This window comes from Myiozetetes cayanensis, unplaced genomic scaffold, assembly GCF_022539395.1.
Source record: "Myiozetetes cayanensis isolate MyiCay16 unplaced genomic scaffold, myiCay2020 scf130, whole genome shotgun sequence".
In the NCBI taxonomy this organism is placed as follows: Eukaryota; Metazoa; Chordata; class Aves; order Passeriformes; family Tyrannidae; genus Myiozetetes; species Myiozetetes cayanensis.
This window is the reverse complement of record NW_026086938.1, coordinates 23,036-43,155: the sequence shown is the minus strand read 5'-3', so window position 1 is coordinate 43,155 and position 20,120 is coordinate 23,036. Positions and strand designations below refer to the sequence as shown.

Genomic DNA, 20,120 nt, shown 5'->3' with positions numbered 1-20,120 from the left:
GGCAGTACTAAGCTATACTGGGCTGTACTGGGCTGAACTGGGTAATACTGTGTTGTACTGGGCTATACCAAGCTATACTGGGCTGTACTGGATTGTACTGGGTTGTACTGGGCTGTACTGGGTTATACTGGGCAGTACTCGGCTGCACTGGATTGTACTGGGTTATACTGGGCTGCACTGGATTGTACTGGGTTACGTGAGGTTGTACTGGGTTACACGGGGCTGTACTGGGTTATACTGGGCTGCACTGGGCTATATCAAGCTATACCGGGCTATACTGGATTGTACTGGGTTATACTGGGCTGCACTGGACTGTACTGGGTTACACAGGGCTGTACTGGGTTATACTGGGCAGTACTCAGCTACACTCAGTTGTACTGGGTTGTACTGGGCTGTACTGGGTTATACTGGGTAGTACTCAGCTGCACTGGGTTGTACTGGGCTGCACTGGACTGTACTGGGTTATACTGGACTGTACTGGTTTATACGGGGCTGCACTGGGCTATACCAAGCTATACTGGGCTGTACTGGACACTTGGGGACATGGGGGACAGGGGGGGACACTGGGGACACAGGGAGGGCACAAGGGGACAGGGGGGTGACACGGAGGGACACAGAGAGGAACACGGGGATGACACGGGGTGGCCCGAGGGACACGGGGGGGACACAGAGGGGGACTCGGGTGACACGGGAGGTGACACGGGGGGGGTGACAGGGGGGACTCTGAGGGGACAGCGGGGATGGAGACACGGGGGATGGAGACACCAGGGATGGAACCACCGGCAGCGCCCAGCATGGGCTGGCACCGAGGGGGGGACACGGGGACATGGACAGGGACACAGGGACAGGGACACAGGACATGGGACACAGGACATGGGACACAGGGACAGGGACACAGGGACAGAGGGACATGGGACACAGGGACAGGGACACGGGAAGGGGACACAGAACATGGGACACAGGGCATGGGACATAGAACATGGGACACAGGGACAGGGACATGGGATGGGGACACAGGGACATGGGACACAGGACATGGGATGGGGACATAGGGACAGAGGGACATGGGACACAGGACAGGGACACGGGATGGGGACACAGGGACATGGGACACAGGACATGGGATGGGGACACAGGGACAGAGGGACACAGGGACACAGAGATAGAGACACAGGACATAGAGACATAGAACACAGGACATAGAGACATAAAACATAGAACACAGAGACAGAGACATAGAGATGGGAGACACAGAGACATAGAACACAGGACATAGAGATGGGAACACAGGAGACAGAAAGGACATAGAACACAGGACAGGGACATAGGATGGGGACACAGGGACAGGGACACAGGGACACGTGACACGTGTGGACACACATGATACATGTATGGACACATGGTGCATGTATGGACACAAACACACACTGTACATGTATGGACACGCATGGTACATGTATGGACACACATGCTCCATGTATGGACACACATGACTCATGTATGGACACGATCCATGCATGCACACGCACACACGAAGCCCCCTCCCCCTCGCAGCAGCTCCAGCCCCCCCGGTGGTCGCGGGGGGAGGGGCCACGCCCCCGGCCCGTCTGTCACTGTCGCTGTCGCTGTCACCGTCACCGGTGCTGTCGCGGCGCCCACGCGCGACCCACGCGGGGAGGGGGGAGGGGTTTTTTTTGAGGGGAGGGGGGGAGGAGCAGCCCCGCGGGGCCGGCGGAGCCGCTGCCTTCGGCCTCAGCCGCCTCTTCCTCCCCGTCCTCCTCATCCCCCTCTCCCCCATCCTCGTCCCGATCCTCCTCCGCTCCGGTCTTCATCCTCCTCCTCCTCTTTGCCCCTACCCTCCTCTTCCTCCCACCCTCCCCGTCGCCTCCATCCTCCTCCTCCTCCTCTGCTCCATCTCCCTCCTCATCCTCCTCCTCCTCCTCATAATCCCCATCCTCCTCCTCCGCTCCATCCCCCTCCTCATCCTCCTCATCCCCATCCTCCTCTTCCTCTCCGTCTCCATCCTCATCCTCCTCTCCCTCTCCCTCCCCACCCTCCTCTCCCTCTCGCCTTCCCCGTCGTCTCCATCCTCCTCCTGCTCCATCCCTGTCTTCCTCCTCCTCCTCCTCTTCTTCCTCCTCTTCATCTTCCTCCCCCTCGGTCCCCGATGGGACCCCCCGCTCCGGCCACGCGGCTCTTGCCCCCTCGTTCTGGCGCTCGCAGGTGAGGGGGTGGGGGAAATGGTCTCGGGTTCTTTTTGAGGAATTTCCCCAAAAAATTGGGGGCAGGGGAGTCTGAGTGGACCCCAAAAATTAGGGACCCTTGGTTACGAAAGGGGGTGGGGGTGGGACGTCCCTGGGGATCCCAAAGGTACCTTTAAGGGGGGCGCTGGAGACCCCCACAGGGACATCAGGGGGTTAATTGAGGGGGACCCTCAAAGACCTTTAATTTGTTCCTTAGTTGGGGGGATCCCCAAAGACAGCGGGGACCCGAGGGGGCACGTGGTGTGTGTGTGTGGGTCTCTGCATCCAAAATTGGGGGGGTCAGAGGGGTCTCCATTGGGGGTGTTGAACTTGATGGGGGCTCTCCCCATCCAAAATTGAGGGGGAGGTCTAGAGGGTCTCCGGTGGGGGGTCCTGGTGCTGAGCTGGGGGTGAGTGGGTGGGGGTGTTTCTCTCCCCCCTCCAAATTTTGGGCAGGGGGGGTTTCTCTCCCCCCTCCAAATTTTGGGGCCGGGGAATGGGGGGAGTTCTCTCCCCCCTCCAAATTTTGGGGCCGGGGGCGTGAGTGGGTGGGTGTGGGGTTGGTTTCTCTGGCTGGCACTGCCCACGCAGCCGGCACTCTGTGTGTGTCTGGGGGGGTCTCCTCTGTTTTTTTTTTTTGGGGGGGGGTTCTCGGGGGTCGCGTCTCTCTCTCTCGCTCGCAGGGGTGGCCCGCGGCTCCTTCACGGTCACGGCCTGGCCGCGCGTGGCCGTGGTGGCCTTCGGGGGCTCGGCCACCGTCAACTGCAGCCGCAGCGCCTGCCCGGGGGGCAACGCCACCCTGGAGCTCCACACCCCCCTGGCCGCGACCCCCGGGCCGGGGGGGCCGCGCTGGCAAAGCTTCCTCCTCCTCAACGTGTCCCGCTGGAGCCCCGGCCCCGTCACCTGCTCGGGGAGCTGCGGGGACACCCGCGCCGAGGCCAGCGCCGACGTCCTGGTCTACAGTGAGTGCCCCTTAGTCCCTAATTAATGTCTTAATTGACCTTTCGAACGGGCCTTCGATCGGCCCCGCGGGGAGCGCTAATTACGGCCATCATCGCCTGTTTGGGCTGGGCTGGGTTGGGTGAAAAAAGAGGTTTTTTGGGGAGGAGGAGGATGGTTAAGGAGAGCTGGGGGTGCTTCGTGTCACGGGGGAGGGGGGACACCAAAATCTGCGAGTTTGGCACGCAGGGGGGGTTAAAAAGAGCCTGGAGGTGGTGCCTGGGTGGGCTGGGTTGGGGTCGGGGGGTTGGATGTGTCGGAGAAGAGCCTGGAGGTGGCACTCGGTGCCATGGGCTGGGTGACAAGGTGGGGCTGGGTGATGAGGTGGGGTTGGGTGACGAAGTGGGTTTGGGTGATGAGGTGGGGTTGGGTGACGAGGTGGGGTTGGGTGATGAGGTGGGGTTAGGTGACCAGGTGGGGTTGGGTGACCAGGTGGGGCTGGGTGACAAGGTGGGGTTGGGTGACAAGGTTGGGGCTGGGTGACGAGGCGGGCTTGGGTGACAAGGTTGGGGTTGGGTGACAAGGTGGGGTTGGGTGACAAGGGTGGGGTTGGGTGACGAAGTGAGGTTGGGTGACCAGGTTGGGGCTGGGTGACCACATTGGGGTTGGGTGACCAGGTGGGGCTGGGTGACAAGGTTGGGGTTGGGTGACAAGGTGGGGTTGGGTGATGAGGTGGGGTTGGGTGACAAGGTGGGGCTGAGTGACAAGGTTGGGGCTGGGTGACAAGGTGGGGTTGGGGTCACAGGGGTGGAGGTGTTTTAGAAGAGCCTGGAGGTGGCACTCGGTGCCATGGGCTGGGTGACAAGGTGGGGTTGGGTGATGAGGTGGGGTTGGGTGACCAGGTGGGGCTGGGTGACAAGGTTGGGGTTGGGTGACGAGGTGGGATTGGGTGACAAGGTTGGGGTTGGGTGACAAGGTTGGGGCTGGGTGACAAGGTGGGGTTGGGTGATGAGGAGGGGTTGGGTGACCAGGTGGGGCTGGGTGACAAGGTTGGGGTTGGGTGACGAGGTGGGATTGGGTGACAAGGTTGGGGTTGGGTGACAAGGTTGGGGCTGGGTGACAAGGTGTGGCTTGGGTGACAAGGTGTGGCTGGGTGATGAGGTGGGGTTGGGTGACAAGGTGAGGTTGGGTGACCAGGTGGGGCTGGGTGACAAGGTGGGGTTGGGTGACAAGGGTGGGGTTGGGTGACGAAGTGAGGTTGGGTGACCAGGTTGGGGCTGGGTGACCACATTGGGGTTGGGTGACCAGGTGGGGCTGGGTGACAAGGTTGGGGTTGGGTGACCAGGTGGGGTGGATGACGAGGTTGGGGTTGGGTGACAAGGTTGGGGCTGAGTGACCAGGTGGGGTTGGGTGACCAGGTGGGGTTGGGTGACAAGGTGGGGTTGGGTGACAAGGTGGGGCTGAGTGACCAGGTGGGGTCGGGTGACAAGATGGGGTTGGGTGACAAAGTGGACTTGGGTGACGAGGTGGGGTTGGGTGACCAGGTGGGGTTGGGTGACAAGGTTGGACTTGGGTGACAAGGTGGGGTCAGGGGTCCCAGACTGTGCTGGATGATCCCAGAGTTCTCCCCCAACCCCCACCGACCTCAACACCCACACCCCTGTGCCCCCCGGTGTTTGCGTCCCCCTCGTCCCCCAGAGCTGCCGGAGCGGGTGGCGCTGGACCCGGTGGCGCCGGTGGCGGTCGGGGACAGCCGGAACGTGACGTGCCGCGTGCTGGAGGTGGCCCCGGTGGGGAACCTGACGGTGACGCTGCGGCGCGGCGGGGACACCCTGAGCACCCAGAGCTTCGGCCGCGCCCCCGGCAGCGCCAGCGTGGCCGTCACCCACCTGCTGACCGCCACCCCCGGCGACCACGGGCAGGACGTCACCTGCCACGCCGAGCTGTCCCTCAGGCCGCACGGGCCCCTCTTCGCCCGCGCCGCCGCCCCCGTCACCCTCTCCGTGTTCGGTGAGTCCGGGGGGGAATTTTGGGGAAAGGGGGAGGTGGGAGAGGCAGCGCCCTGGCACTGTCACCCCCCATAGGGGCAGCGGTGACACCCTCCTGGTGGTGGTGTGGCACTGTGGCACTGTCACTGCCCATGGGGACACCCAGAGGGACATCATTGCCCCCTTCCTGGTGGTGGTGTGGCACTGTCACCGCCCATGGGGACATCATTGCCCCCTTCCTGGTGGCAGTGTGACACTGTCACCTCCCATGGAGACACCCAGGGACATCAGTGCCACCCTCCTGGTGGCGGTGTGGCAGTGTGGCACTGTCACCTCCCATGGGGGCAGCGGTGTCACCCTCCTGGTGCTGGTGTGGCACTGTCACCACCCACGGGGACATCATTGTCCCCCTCCTGGTGGCTGCGTGGCACCGCTGGGGCGCAGGGGGAGAGTTTGGCCACCAGGACCGTGTCCCCAACCCCGGTGCCACCGTGTCCCCCCCAGCCCTCCCGGAGCCCCCCCAGCTCGAGGCCCCCTCCCTGCTGGAGGTCGGTGCCACCTCCCGCGCCCGCTGCCGCGTGGCCGGCGCCTTCCCGGCCGGGGACACGCGTGTCACCCTCGCCCTGGGCCGCGAGACGCTGAACGCCAGCCTGGAGGTGGCGGGGGACGCGGTGACGGCGGTCACCGAGCTGTCCCCGAGCCGCCCGGGCCTTGGGGACATCACCTGCACGGCCGCGGTGGCCTCGGCGACGAGGACGGCGCGGAGGACGCTCCACGTTTACCGTAAGGCTCCCGGGGGGTGTCCCCAAATGTGTCCCCCCCCCTCCATCCGCACCCCCGGGATCCACCCACGGGCCCCCCTTCCCCTTTCCCGCAGGATTCCCGGCTCCCACCCTGGAGCTGCTGCCGCGGCCGGCGGCGGAGGGCGCGGAGGTGACAATGACGTGCCACGCGGGGGACACCGAGCCGGCCGGGCCGCTGCTGCTGCAGCTCCTGGGGTCCCACGGCGAGGGGGTGCTGGCGGAGGGGCCGCGGTCCCGCGTGGAGCTGCGCGTGGCCGCCAGGAGGGAGGATGACGGGCGCGAGCTGCGCTGCAGGGCCAGCCTGGCCGTGGGGGACAGCGCGGTGACAAAGGAGGCGGCCGCGCGGCTCGTCGTGCACTGTGAGTGCCGCTCCGTGGGGTGGGGAAGGGGGGCGGTGGGTGGGGTGGGTTGTGACCCCGCCCCGCCATTCCCGGCGTCGTCCCCCATTGTGGGTTTTTTTTTGGGGACAGATCCCCCCGAATTGGGGGCCGGCGGCTGCCCCGCCAACCGCACGTGGGTGCGGGGGGCGCGGGAGTGGCTCTGGTGCCGCGCCACCGGCAACCCCGCGCCCGCCGTGGTTTGCGCCCGCGCGGGGGTCCCCGTGGGCACCGGCGAGCCCGAGCCCGTCACCCGCGAGCGGGCGGGCACCTACGAGTGCACGGCCACCAACGCCATGGGGACGAGCAGCCAAAGCGTCACCGTCCGCGTGGAGTGTGAGTGGCACCGGGGGTGGCATCGAGGTGGCACTGGGGGTGGCATCGGGGTGGTGCTGGGGGTGACAACGGGGGTGGCATTGGGGTGGCACTGGGAGTGGCACTGGGGTGGCACCGGGGTGGCACTGGAAGTGTCACTGGGGGTGGCATCGGGGTGGCACTGGGGTGGGACCGGGGTGGTACTGACGGGTGGCACTGGGGGTGGCACCGGGGGTGGCATTGGGGTGGCACTGGGGTGGCATTGAGGTGGTACTAGGGGTGGCACCAGGGTGGGATTGGGGGTGGCATCGGGGTGGCACCGGGGGTGGCACCGGGGTGGCACTGGGGTGGCATCGAGGTGGTACTGGGGGTGGCATCGTGGTGGCACCGGGGGTGGCACTGGGGTGGCACTGGGAGTGGCACGGGGGTGGCATTGTGGTGGCACTGGGGGTGGCATCGAGGTGGTACTGGGGGTGACAGCGGGGGTGGCACTGGGGGTGGCAGTAGGGTGGCACCGGGGTGGCACTGGGAGTGGCACTGGGGGTGGCATCGAGGTGGTACTGGGGGTGGCATCATGGTGGCACTAGGGTGGCACCGGGGTGGCACTGGAAGTGTCACTGGGGGTGGCATCAGGGTGGTACTGGGAGTGGCACTGGGGATGGCAGCAGGGTAGGCATTGGGGTGACACCGAGGATAACACCGTGGTGACACCGGGGATGGCACTGTGATTGACACTGTGGTGGCATCGGGGGGGGCGGCACCGGGGTTGGGCACCGGGTATGGTGGCACCGTGGTGGCACTGACCGGGGGTCCCCTCCGTGCCTGTCCCCGTGTCTCCCCCCCCCAGACGAGCCCACCCTGTCGGAGCGCGGGTGTCCCTCGCGCCGCGTGTGGGTGGAGGGGCAGCGGCGGGACCTGGAATGTCGCGCCGAGGGGGACCCCCCGCCCAGCACCCGCTGCGCCCGCCGCGGGGACACCCCCAGAGTTGGCCCCGGGGACACCCCCAGAGTTGGCCCCGGGGACGCCCCCGCGCCCGCCCCACCCGCACCCGCGGCACCCGCGTGGTCTCCAGGGCCGACGCCGGGAGCTACCTGTGCAGGGCCACCAACCGGCACGGCGTGGCCACCAGGGATGTCGTGGTCACCGTGGAGTGTGAGCGGGGAGGGGGCGCGGGTGGGGTGGGGTGGGGTGGGGTGGGAGGAGTGGGGTGGGAGGGATCCGGGGTGCCGGAGGGATCAGGGGATGCCGGGAGGGATCGGGGGATGCTGGGTGGGATCAGGAGGTGGTGGGGGGATCAGGAGGTGATGGGGGGATCAGGAGGTGGTGGGGGATCGGGAGGTGGTGGGGGGATCAGGAGGTGATGGGGGATCAGGAGGTGATGGGGGGGATCAGGAGGTGGTGGGGGATCGGGAGGTGGTGGGGGGATCAGGAGGTGGTGGGGGGATCGGGGGATACTGGGAGGGATCGGGGGATGCTGGGTGGGATCAGGAGGTGATGGGGGATCAGGAGGTGCTGGGAGGGATCAGGAGGTGATGGAGGGATCAGGAGGTGGTGGGGGGATCAGGAGGTGATGGGAGGGATCAGGAGGTGATGGGAGGGATCAGGAGGTGCCGGGAGGGATCCGGGGGTGCCGGGAGGGATCAGGAGGTGATGGGAGGGACTCAGGAGGTGATGGGGGATCAGGAGGTGGTGGGAGGGATCAGGAGGTGGTGGTGGGGATCATGGAGGTGATGGGGGGATCAGGAGGTGATGGGGGGGATCAGGAGGTGATGGGAGGGATCAGGAGGTGGTGGGAGGGATCAGGAGGTGATGGGAGGGATCGGGGGGTGCCGGGAGGGATCAGGAGGTGTTGGGAGGGATCAGGAGGTGATGGGGGGGATCAGGAGGTGGTGGGGGATCAGGAGGTGGTGGGGGGATCAGGAGGTGGTGGTGGGGATCAGGAGGTGGTGGGGGATCAGGAGGTGATGGGGGATCAGGAGGTGATGGGGGGATCAGGAGGTGGTGGGAGGGATCAGGAGGTGATGGGGGGGATCAGGAGGTGATGGAGGGGATCAGGAGGTGCCGAGAGGGATCGAGGGGTTCTGGGTGGGATTGGGGGGCACTGGGAGGGATCAGGAGATGATGGGAGGGATCAGGAGGTGGTGGGAGGAATCGGGGGATGCTGGGTGGGATCAGGAGGTGCCGAGAGGGATCCGAAGGCGCTGGGTGGGATCAGGAGGTGCCAAGAGGGGTCGGGGGAGTGCTGGGTGGGATTGGGGGGCGCTGGGAGGGATCAGGAGGTACCGAGAGGGGTCGGGGGGTGCCGGGAGGGATCAGGAGGTGCCGAGGGGGGTGGCACCCAGCACCCCCCCCCCCTTTTCTGTGCTGTGTCCCCCCAACTCCCAGACCAGCCGAGCATCCCCGAGCGGGGCTGTCCCGAGCGGCGCCTCTGGCTCGAAGGGACCCCGGCCCGGCTCAGCTGTGCCGCCACCGGGAACCCCCCACCCCGGGTCACCTGTGCCAAGCTGGGGGACAGCCACGACCACCCCCCGGTGACACCCAACGCCACCCACCCCGAGCTGGGGGACAGCCAGGACCACCCCCCGGTGACAGCCAAGGAGGGGGGGGACACGTGGGACCACCCCCTGGTGACAACCGAGGAGGGGGGGGACACGTGGGACCACCCCCTGGTGACCCCCAATGTCACCCAGACTGAGCTGAGGGACACTCAGGACCCCCTAGTGACCCCCAATGTCACCCGGACCGAGCTGGGGGGCACCCGGAACCACCCCTTGGTGGCCCCCGACGTCACCCGGCCCAAACTGGGGGGCACCCAGGACCTCCCAGTAACCCCAAATGTCACCCGGACCGAGGTAGGGGACCCCCAGGGCCCCCCCCGGGTGCCCCCCACCGTGAGCCGCGCCCACGCCGGCGCCTACCAGTGCCGGGCCAGCAATGCCCACGGCTCGGCCGTCCGGAACGTCACCGTGGCCGTGGAGTGTGAGTCCTTTGGGGGGCACTTTGGGGGGTGACAAAGGGGGGGAGGTGTTCATTTGGGGCGAAGAGGGGGGTGATTGTGGCTGATTGTGGCTGATTTGGGCCGATTTTATCTGATTTGGGCCGATTTTTTCTGATTGTGGCCGATTTTGTCTGATCGTCTCTGATTGTGGCCAATTTGGGCTGATTTTGCCCGACTGTCTCTGATTTGGGCCGATTGTGACCGGTTTTGTCTGATTTGGGCAGATTTTGTCTGATTGTGGCTGAGTTTGTCTGATTTTGTCTGATTTTGTCTGATTTTGTCTGATTTTATCTGATTTTGTCCGATTGTGTCTGACTGTGCCTGATTTTGTCTGATTTTATCTGATTTTGTCCAATTGTGTCCGACTGTGTCTGATTTTATCTGATTTTGTCCAATTGTGTCCGACTGTGTCTGATTTTATCTGATTTTGTCCGATTGTGTCTGACTGTGCCTGATTTTGTCTGATTTTGTCTGCTTGTGTCTGACTGTGCCTGATTTTGTCTGATTTTATCCTATTTTGTCCAATTGTGTCTGATTTTATCCTATTTTGTCCAATTGTGTCTGATTTTATCTGATTTTGTCCGATTGTGTCTGACTGTGCCTGATTTTGTCTGATTTTGTCTGATTGTGTCTGATTGTGTCTGATTTTATCCTATTTTGTCCGATTGTGTCTGATTTTGTCCGATTGTGTCTTTGATTGTGTCTTTGTCCGATTGTGCCTGATTTTCTCTGATTGTGCCTGATTTTATCCATTTTTGTCCCACTGTGCCTGATTTTGTGCCTCCTTTCCCCCCCTCCCCCCCGCTGTGTCCCAGTCGGCCCCTCGTCCGTCACCCTCCGCGCTGTCCCCTCTTCCTCCGTCCCCCGGGGCGGCTCCTTCAGCCTGGACTGCGGCGCCGAGGGGGTCCCCGCGCCCACCTTCGCCTGGGCCGCGCCCCCCGCCCCCAACCTGCGCCTGGGCCCCGACAACCGCTCGGTCACCGTCACCGCCGCCACCGCCGCCAACCGCGGGCTCTACACCTGCACCGCCAGCAACCGGCACGGCCGCGGCGCCCGCAGCGTCCTGGTCAGCGTCGACGGTGCGTGGGGGGACAACAGGGGGGGACAATAGGGGTGGCACTGTCCCCTCCTGCCCCACAGGGGTGGCACCGGCCCCTTGTGGTCCCCACAGAGAGCTGGCTGGTGGCCCAGGTGGTTCTGGTGTCACTGATGTCACCATGCCTTGTGTCCCCACAGAGAGCTGGCTGGTGGCCCTGGTGGCCCTGGGCTCACAGTGGTGTCACTGATGTCCTCATGTGCTGTGTCCCCATAGAGAGCTGGCTGGTGGCCCTGGTGACACTGTCACTGTGCCCTGTGTCCCCACAGCTGGCTGGTGGCCCTGGTGGCCCTGGTGTCACTGTCCCCATGCCCTGTGTCCCCATAGAGAGCTGGCTGGTGGCCCTGGTGGCCCTGGTGTCATTGATGTCACCATGCCCTGTGTCCCCACTGAGAGCTGGCTGGTGGCTCTGGTGTCACTGTCACCACACCCTGTGTCCCCACAGAGACGTGGCTGGTGGCCCTGGTGGCCCTGGTGTCACTGTCCCCATGCCCTGTGTCCCCATAGAGAGCTGGCTGGTGGCCCTGGTGGCCCTGGGCTCACTGTCACTGTCCCCTGTGTCCCCACAGAGACGTGGCTGGTGGCCCTGGTGGCCCTGGGCTCGCTGGGGGCGGTGGCCCTGGTGGCCCTGGCGGTGGCGGGGGGGCTGTACCTCAAGAGCACGGCCTGCAAGAAGGGCGAGTACAACGTGCGCGACGCCGAGGGCTCCTCGGGGGCCGCCTGTCCCCTGCACCGGCACCGGCACCAGCAGGACCCGGGGGACATCTTTGGCATCCAGCTCAGCCCACCCTGAGAGGGACCCTCAGGACCCGGGGGACATCTTTGGGATCCAGCTCAGCCCACCCTGAGTGCCACCACCCCCCAAAACTCAGGACCACAGGGACATCTTTATGATCCAGCTCAGCCCCCCCGAGAGGGACCCTCAGGACCACCCCCTGCCCACCAGGGACACCCAGCAGGACCATGGGGACATCTTTATGATCCAGCTCAGCCCCCCCTGAGAGGGACCCTCAGGACCACCCCCTGCCCACCAGGGACACCCAGCAGGACCACGGGGACATCTTTGGGATCCAGCTCAGCCCACCCTGAGAGGGACCCTCAGGACCACCCCCTGCCCACCAGGGACACCCAGCAGGACCACGGGGACATCTTTGGCATCCAGCTCAGCCCTCCCTGAGTGCCACCACCCCCCAAAACTCAGGACCACGGGGACATCTTTGGCATCCAGCTCAGCCCACCCTGAGAGGGACCCTCAGGACCCGGGGGACATCTTTGGGATCCAGCTCAGCCCACCCTGAGTGCCACCACCCCCCAGAACTCAGGACCACGGGGACATCTTTATGATCCAGCTCAGCCCTCCCTGAGTGCCACCACCCCCCAGAACTCAGGACCACAGGGACATCTTTAGGATCCAGCTCAGCCCACCCTGAGAGGGACCCTCAGGACCACCCCCTGCCCACCAGGGACACCCAGCAGGACCACGGGGACATCTTTGGGATCCAGCTCAGCCCCCCTGAGAGGGACCCTCAGGACCATGGGGACATCTTTGGGATCCAGCTCAGCCCACCCTGAGTGCCACCACCCCCCAAAACTCAGGACCACGGGGACATCTTTAGGATCCAGCTCAGCCCACCCTGAGAGGGACCCTCAGGACCACGGGGACATCTTTGGGATCCAGCTCAGCCCACCCTGAGTGCCACCACCCCCCAAAACTCAGGACCACGGGGACATCTTTATGATCCAGCTCAGCCCACCCTGAGAGGGACCCTCAGGACCACGGGGACATCTTTATGATCCAGCTCAGCCCACACTGAGTGCCACCACCCCCCAAAACTCAGGACCACAGGGACATCTTTGGCCTCCAGCTCACCCAGGAACACCCAGGACCATCCCCTTCCTGGTGGGGACCTCCAGGGACCCCCCCCCAAAATCCCCCTTGACCGGGGTTATTGGGGGTTACAACGTGTGGGGACACCGAGGGACCCTTCAGAGCCCCCCTTCCCCATCCCAGGGGGTTTCTGGGGTCCCGGGGTGGGGGTTGGGGGTGTTTTTAGGATTTTGGGGGCCGGAACTCAGGGGGTGTCCTGGGGGCGGGTTCGGCTCCTCCCGGGGGAGGAAGAAACACCCAATAAACGGTCCCGGTTGGACGGGAGGCACCGCCCTCTGTCCCCAAACCCTGCCCTTTGTCCCCAAACCCCATCCCCTGTCCCCAAATCCAGTCCCCAAACCCTGTCCCCATCTCCAGCCACTGCCCCACTGTCCCCAAACCCTGTCCCCAACCCTCGTCCCCTCCCACCCAGAACCCCCATCCTTGTCCCCACCGCGGCCACCAGCGATGGCACCAAAACCCCCTCCCCAATCACCCCCAACGTCACCCCCGTGTCCCCTCAGTGTCCCCTCCCCCTCAGTGTCCCCCCTCCCCGCGCAGGTGACACGGTGACACTTTTGCCATCCACACCTCCACCTTTAATCGCTCCCACACCCCCCCACCACACCACCCAGTGCCACCCCCGCCCCCTCCTCCAGCTCGGGGGGGGTCCTCGCTGTCACCTCCTGTCGCCGCGCGGGGTGGGGGGTCCCCAGTGGGCGCAGAGGGGACACGGCGGTTTGGGGGTCCCGCTCCGGCCGGGCACGTTCCAGCAGCGCCGGCAGCGCACGCGGTACTTCTTGTACCTGCCGGGAGGCGCGGGGTGACCCCTGGGGGGTTATATTTTGGGGAGGGGGGGTGTCCCCGAGGTGTCACCACCCCTCCCTCCCTCGGGGGTCCTCACCTGATGCCGCACGCGTTGCAAAGGGGGGTCCCGTTCTCGGCCGCTCGCCACAGGGGGGTCCGCCGGGTCATGCACGAGGCGCAGCGTTTGTGACCTGCCCGGGGGGGGGGACACCCCCAAAAACCCACCGGTGTCAGGGGGGGCACCCCGAGAGTCGTCCCCGACCCCCAAATTCGCCTCCCCTCCCCTCTCCCCAAGTTCTTACCCTGGACGGGGGGAGCTTCGTCCTCGGAGCTGCTGCTGCTCCGCGGCTGCGGGGGACCCTGGGGGAACACGGGGGAGGGGGTCAGGGAGTAGGACCCCCGAAATGGGGGTCACCCTCCGGATTGGGGGATACCCCGGAATGGTGAAACCCCTTCCCTGAAATGGGAGAGAGCCCCCTGGAATGGGGTGAGACCCCCTGGAATGGGGAAAGACCCTCCCCAAAATGGAAACACCCCCGAGGAGAAAGACCCCCAAAATGGGGAAAGACCCCCAAAATGGGGAAAGACCCCCAAAATGGGGACACCCCTCGGGGGTCTTTGCGGGGGGGGGTGGAGGGAGCACCTGGACAGAGGGACAGGGCAGGGGAAGCTCTGGTGGGGTTGGGTGGGGGGGTTCCCAAAAGTGGCCCCGGGACACACGGACGGGACCCCCCCCGGGACACACGGACGGGACCCCCGGGGGGGCGGTACCTGCGGGCGCTGATGAGGAGGGGGCAGGGGCCGGTGCCCCCCGCGGGGACCCCCAGGCGCATCCGCAGCGTCACCCCCCGGAACGAGGGGTCCCGGGGGTCCGCCCCGCGCTGGGGGGTCGCCTGTTTGCGTCGCCGCCCGGCCCCGCTCCTGGTGTCGATCCCAGTCCCGGGACTGATCCCGGTGCCGTTACTGGTCCCGGTGTCAATCCCAGTCCCGTTACTGGTCCCAGTGCCGATCCCGATGCTGTTACTGGTCCCGGTGACGATCCCGGTACCGTTATTGGTCCCATTGCCGATCCCAGTCCCGTTACTGGTCCCAGTGTTGATCCCGGTGTTAATCCCGGTCCTGGTGCCGCTTCCGGTGTCGATCCCGGTGTTGATCCTGGTACTGCTCCCAGTGTTGATCCCGATCCCGGTGCCGCTCCCGATGTTAATCCCAGTGTTAATTCCAGTCCCAGAATTGATCCCTATCCCGGTGCCGCTCCCGGTGTTGATCCCGATCCCGATCCCGGTGCCTCTCCCGGTGTTGATCCCGATCCCGGTGCCGCTCCCGGTGCTGATCCCGATCCCTATCCCGGTGTTGATCCCGATCCCGGTGCCGCTCCCGGTGCTGATCCCGATCCCTATCCCGGTGTTGATCCCAATCCCGGTGCCGTTCCCGGTGCCGCTCCCGGTGTTGATCCCTATCCCGGTGCCGATCCCAATCCCGGTGCCGCTCCCGGTGTCCAGGTGCCGGCACTGGAGGCTGATGAGGCTCAGCGCGTCGAGGCTCCCGGTGGGCACGGGGGGCACCCCCGGGGTCTCGGGGGGTGCTGCGGGAGCTGCCGGGGGGGTCTCCGGGGGGCGCAGCAGCCGCACCGACTCCTGCAGGAACGTCAGACCCTCCCCGGGGGGGCTCCGGGGCCGCGGGGGGGGCTCCGGGACCCCCATCCTGAGCGGGGAACACCGTCAGGGAATGGGGGGCGGGTGGGGACACCCCTCCTTTCCTCCCCCCTTCCCCATCCCCCCCAACTCCTTCCCGGTTCCTTCCCAGTGGGACCAGTCCCGGTTCTCCCGCTTCTTCCTCCCGGTTTCCCCCCGGTGGGACCATTCCCGGTTCTCCCGGTCCCTCCCAGTTCCCAGGACACGAGCGAGCTGCCGGTACCCCCCAATTCCACCCCCGGTGGGACCATTCCTGCTCCCGGGACCCCCTAATTCCACCCCCGGTCAGAACATTCCCAGTCCCACCCAATTCCCAGCACACGAGCGGGGTTCCGGTGCCCCCAGTTCCCTCCCCGGTGGGACCATTCCCAATTCTCCCAGTGCCTCCCAGTTCCCGGGACACGAGCGGGGTCCCCGTGCCCCCAATTCCCTCCCCCAGTGGGACCATTCCTGCTCCTGGGACTCACCAATTCCACCCCCGATGGGACCATTCCCAATTCTCCCCGTCCCTCCCAGTTCCCGGGACACGAGCGGGGTCCCGGTGCCCCCAGTTCCCCCCCCCCGGTGGGACCATTCCCAATTCTCCCAATTTCTTCCAGTTCCCGGGACACGAGTGGGGTCCCGGTTCCCCCCAATTCCCCCCTCGGAGGTCCCGGTACCCCCAATTCCCCCTCCCCTTCCCCGTTCATGCCGCTTCCCCCGGTGCCGGTTCCCACCTGGGGGGCTCCCCTGGGTGGTCAGGCCTCCGTGCCCGGGGGCGGCGGGGGGGCTGGGGGGCGGCGGGGGGGTGGTCGCAGGGCTCGGGCTCGAGGCAGAGCAGGCGCTGCAGCAGCGAGAAGTCGGGGGGCTGCCCCTCGAGGAACAGCGGCTGCTCCCCCATCCCGACCCCCGGCAGCGGGATTGGGATCGGGATCGGGAACGGCCCCTTAACCCGCTCCAGCTGCGGGGAGGGAGGGGGGAACGTGGGAGGGACCCCCGGGGCGGGGCAGCAGCACAGGTGGGGCTGGGACCCCCCAAATGGGGACAGGGACCCCCCAGGTGGGACTGGGACCCCCCAGATGGGGACAGCACCCCTCCCAGGTGGGATCGGGACCCCCAAATGGGGACAGGGACCCCCCAAATGGGGACAGGGATCCCCCCAGGTGGGATCGGGACCCCCCAAATGGGGACAGGGACCCCTCCCAGGTGGGACTGGGATTCCCAGGGATTACCCCAGGTGTGACAGGGACCGATCCCCCCCCCACCCCCCCAAAAATGCCCCCAAGCACCAGCTCAGACAAAACAAAAAAATATCTCTTTATTAACAACCCAAAATGTTCCTTATCCCAAATCCATCCTTTTTGGGTCCCTCCTTTTAGGGGGGGTCCATTCTTTTAGGGGATTCTCTCCTTTCAGGGGGTGTCCATCCTTCTTGGGGGTGTCCATCCTTTCAGGGGGGGTCTCTCTCCTTTCAGGGGGGGTCTCTCCTTTCAGGGGGGTCTCTCCTTTCAGGGGGTGTCCATCCTTCAAGGTTCTCTCTTTCAGGGTGTCCATCCTTTGGGAGTGTCCATCCTTTCAGGGGGGTCTCTCTCCTTTCAGGGGGGCTCTCCTTCAGGGGGGTCTCTCCTTTTTGGGGGTGTCCATCCTTTAGAGGGCTGTCCATCCTTTTGGGGGGTCTCTCCTTTCAGGGGGTGTCCATCCTTTCAAGGGGGATCTCTCCTTTCAGGGGGGTCCATCCTTTTTGGGGGTGTCCCTCCTTTCAGGGGTGTCCATCCTTCTGGGGGGGTGTCCATCCTTTTTGGGGGTGTCCATCCTTTCTGAAGGGGTCCATCCTTTCAGGGGGGGTCCATCTTTTTTGGGGGTGTCCATCCTTTTGGGGGGGGTCCATCCTTTCAGGGGGGGGTCCCTCCTTTTGGGGGGGTGTCCATCCTTTCGGGGGGATCTCTCCTTTCAGGGGGTGTCCCTCCTTTTGGGGGGAGGTCCATCCTTTTTGGGGGTCCCTCCTGCCCCGGGGGGGGCTCAGTGTGGTTTGGGCACGTGGCCATCCACGTAGAAGTTCCTGGTGAGGCGGGGGAGGCCGATCCGAGCCCCCTCCAGGGCGGGGCTGAGCAGGACCTGACAGCCCAGCCGGGAGTTCTCCTGCAGCAGAGGGGCCTGGTCCAGCAGATCCTCCTCCCTGGGGGCAAAACAACCCCGGGGGCGCTGGGAGGGGACCCAAAAAGGTGGGGGGAGGGGGATGGGGTGGGGGAGGTGGGAAATGGGGCTGGGGGATTTGGGAGTGTTGGAGAAGGGGAGAGAGGTCTGGGAGGGGTCAAGGTGGTCCCTGGGGGGTCTGGGAGGGGTCAGGGTGGTCCCTGGGGCTGGGGATCTGGGGGTCAGGGTGGTCCCTGTAGGGATCTGAGGGGTCAGGGTGGTCCCTGGGGGTCAGGTAGGTCTCTGTAGGGTCAGGGGGTCAGGGTGGTCCCTGGAGGGTCAGGGGTGGTCCCTGTGGGATCTGGAGCAGGGTCAGGGGGTCAGGGTGGTCCTGGGGTCTGGGGAGGTCAGGGTGGTCCCTGTGGGGTCAGGGTGGTCCCTGGGGGTCAGGGTGGTCCCTGTGGGTCAGGGGGCCAGGGGGTCAGGGTGGTCCCTGTGGGGTCAGGGTGGTCCCTGTGGGATCTGGAGGGGTCAGGGTGGTCCCTGTGGGGTCAGGGGAGTGCCTGGGGGTGCTATGGGGTCTGGGGAGTCAGGGTGATCCCTGGGGGTCAGGGTGGTTCCTGGGGGTCTAAGGGGTCAGGTGGTCCCTGGGGTGGCTGTGGGTCAATGGGGGTCAGGGTGGTCCCTGTGGGGTCAGGAGGTCCCTGGAGGTGTTATGGGGGTCTGGGGAGTCAGGGTGGTCCCTGAGGGTCAGGGTGGTTCCTGGTGGTCTGATGGGGTCAGGAGTCCGTTACCTCGTCAGGGGTGGAAGCCGCCCCAGGTGGGGGTCACTGATGTAAACGTGGCAGGTGGAACAGGCCAGGGAGGCCTCGCAGGCGCCTGGGGGAGCCCCCCGGGACCCCGTTAGCAATGGGACCCCTGGGATACCCCATTAAAAATAGACCCCCGGGACCCCTGTGAGCAACGGGAGACCCCCGGGACCCCCATTAAAAACAGAACTCCCACAGGACCCCCGTGAGCAACGGGACCCCTGGGATACCCCCATTAAAAATAGAACCCCCGGGACCCCCTGAACAACGGATACCCTGGGACCCCCATTAAGCAATAGAACCCCCTGGACCCCCTGGGATACCCCATTGACAATGGGAGACCCCCGGGACACCCCCCTGTTAACAACGCCCCCAATCCAACCCTCGAGCTCCAGGCCGTGTCTCCCATTCCCAGTCCCATTCCCGATCCCATTCTTGATACCATTCCCAGTCCCACTCCCAGTCCCACTCCCATTTCCATTCCCAGTCCCATTCCTGATCCCATTCTTGATACCATTCCCAGTCCCATTCCCAGTCCCATTCCCAATCCCATTCCCACTCCCATTCCCATTCCCAGTCCCAGTCCCACTCCCATTCCCAGTCCCATTCTTGATACCATTCCCATTCCCACTCCCATTCCCATTATTCCCACTATTCCCAACTCATTCCCATTCCCACCCACCCATCGAGTCCCAGACCCATGTCCCATCTCATTCCCATTCCCATTATTCCCATTATTCCCACTGTTCCCATTCTCCCCACCCTCGAGCTCCAGGCCGTGTCTCCCATTCCCAATCCCACTCCCACTCCCATTCCCATCCCCACCCTCGAGCTCCAGACCATGTCTCTCATTCCCATTATTCCCATTCTTCCCATTATTCCCACTCTTCCCATTCTTCCCACCCTCGAGCTCCAGGCCGTGTCTCTGGGCGAGGTGCAGGACGTTGTCCCCGACCCGGCCCCGAACCGGCACCTCCCGCCCGGAGCGATCCACGAACACCACGTTCACCCTGCAGCGGGAAAACACCGGGAAAACACCGGGATCAGCACCGGGATCAGCACCGGGAACATCCCGGGACAGCACCGGGATCAGCACCGAGAACATCCCGGGAACATCCCGGGACAGCACCGGGATCAGCACCGCGAATATCCCGGGATCAGCACCGGGAACATCCCGGGACAGCACCGGGATCTCCCGCCCGGAGCGATCCACGAACACCACGTTCACCCTGCAGCGGGAAAACACCGGGAAAATACCGGGATCAGCACCGGGAAAACACCGGGAACATCCCGGGACAGCACCGGGAAAACACCGGGAATATCCCGGGACAGCACCGGGACAGCACCGGGATCAGCACCGGGATCAGCACCGGGATCTCCCGCCAGGAGCGATCCACGACCACCACGGTCACCCTGCAATGCGAACACCGGGAAAATACCGGGATCAGCACCGGGAAAACACCGGGAACATCCCGGGACAGCACCGGGATCTCCCGCCCGGAGCGATCCACGAACACCACGTTCACCCTGCAATGGGAACACCGGGAAAACACCGGGAAAATACCGGGATCGGCACCGGGAACGGCACCGGGAACACCCCTGGAACCGGGAGAAAACCGGGACGGCTCCCGAGAACGGGACAGCACCGGGAACACCCGCTGAGCACGGGACAACACCGGGAACACCCCCTTAGACCGGGACAACACCGGGAACCCCCCCTTGGACCGGAACAGAACCCCCCTGAACCGGGAGAGAACCGGGAAACCCCCCCCGGAACCGGGACAGAACCGGGCCCCCCTCCCGAGCCCGGGGACAGCAGCGGCCCCCCCCCGGCACGCACGGGGCCGCCTCGGGCTCCTCTGCCGCGGCCCCGCCGAGCCCCCGCGCCGGTCCCCGCAGCCGCAGCAGCCGCCGCGTCACGGAGGTCACGGAGCCCACGGAGCCGCCGCTCGCAGCCGCCGCCATGGCGGCCGCCATGATGGCTCCCACGTGACCGCGCCCACGTGACCGACGGGTGGGCGGGGCCAAGAGGACAACGTTGGGTCCTAAAGCCCGACAGGGGGTTGGGGGAA

The 20,120-nt window shown here is 65.3% G+C and overlaps 2 protein-coding genes across 2 annotated transcripts; one reads left to right on the top strand and one right to left on the bottom strand.

Moving 5' to 3' along the window:
* Positions 1–1,410: 1,410 nt before the first annotated feature.
* ICAM5 (intercellular adhesion molecule 5) lies at positions 1,411–12,777 on the top strand. The gene is given in 11 exon segments (XM_050308824.1): positions 1,411–2,223; positions 2,927–3,205; positions 4,881–5,192; positions 5,675–5,953; positions 6,048–6,332; positions 6,444–6,686; positions 7,513–7,653; positions 7,656–7,817; positions 9,051–9,644; positions 10,479–10,742; positions 11,329–12,777. Coding segments are annotated over 11 exon segments (3,489 nt in total). The 5' UTR covers positions 1,411–1,517; the 3' UTR covers positions 11,553–12,777.
* A 3,945-nt stretch (positions 12,778–16,722) lies between these two features.
* FDX2 (ferredoxin 2) lies at positions 16,723–20,031 on the bottom strand. The gene is made up of 4 exons (XM_050308820.1): positions 19,889–20,031; positions 18,952–19,058; positions 18,034–18,118; positions 16,723–17,282 (listed from the first exon to the last, which is right to left on the bottom strand). Exons 1-4 carry the CDS (start codon positions 20,023–20,025, stop codon positions 17,126–17,128), a joined length of 486 nt encoding a protein of 161 aa, XP_050164777.1. The 5' UTR covers positions 20,026–20,031; the 3' UTR covers positions 16,723–17,125.
* Positions 20,032–20,120: the final 89 nt, after the last annotated feature.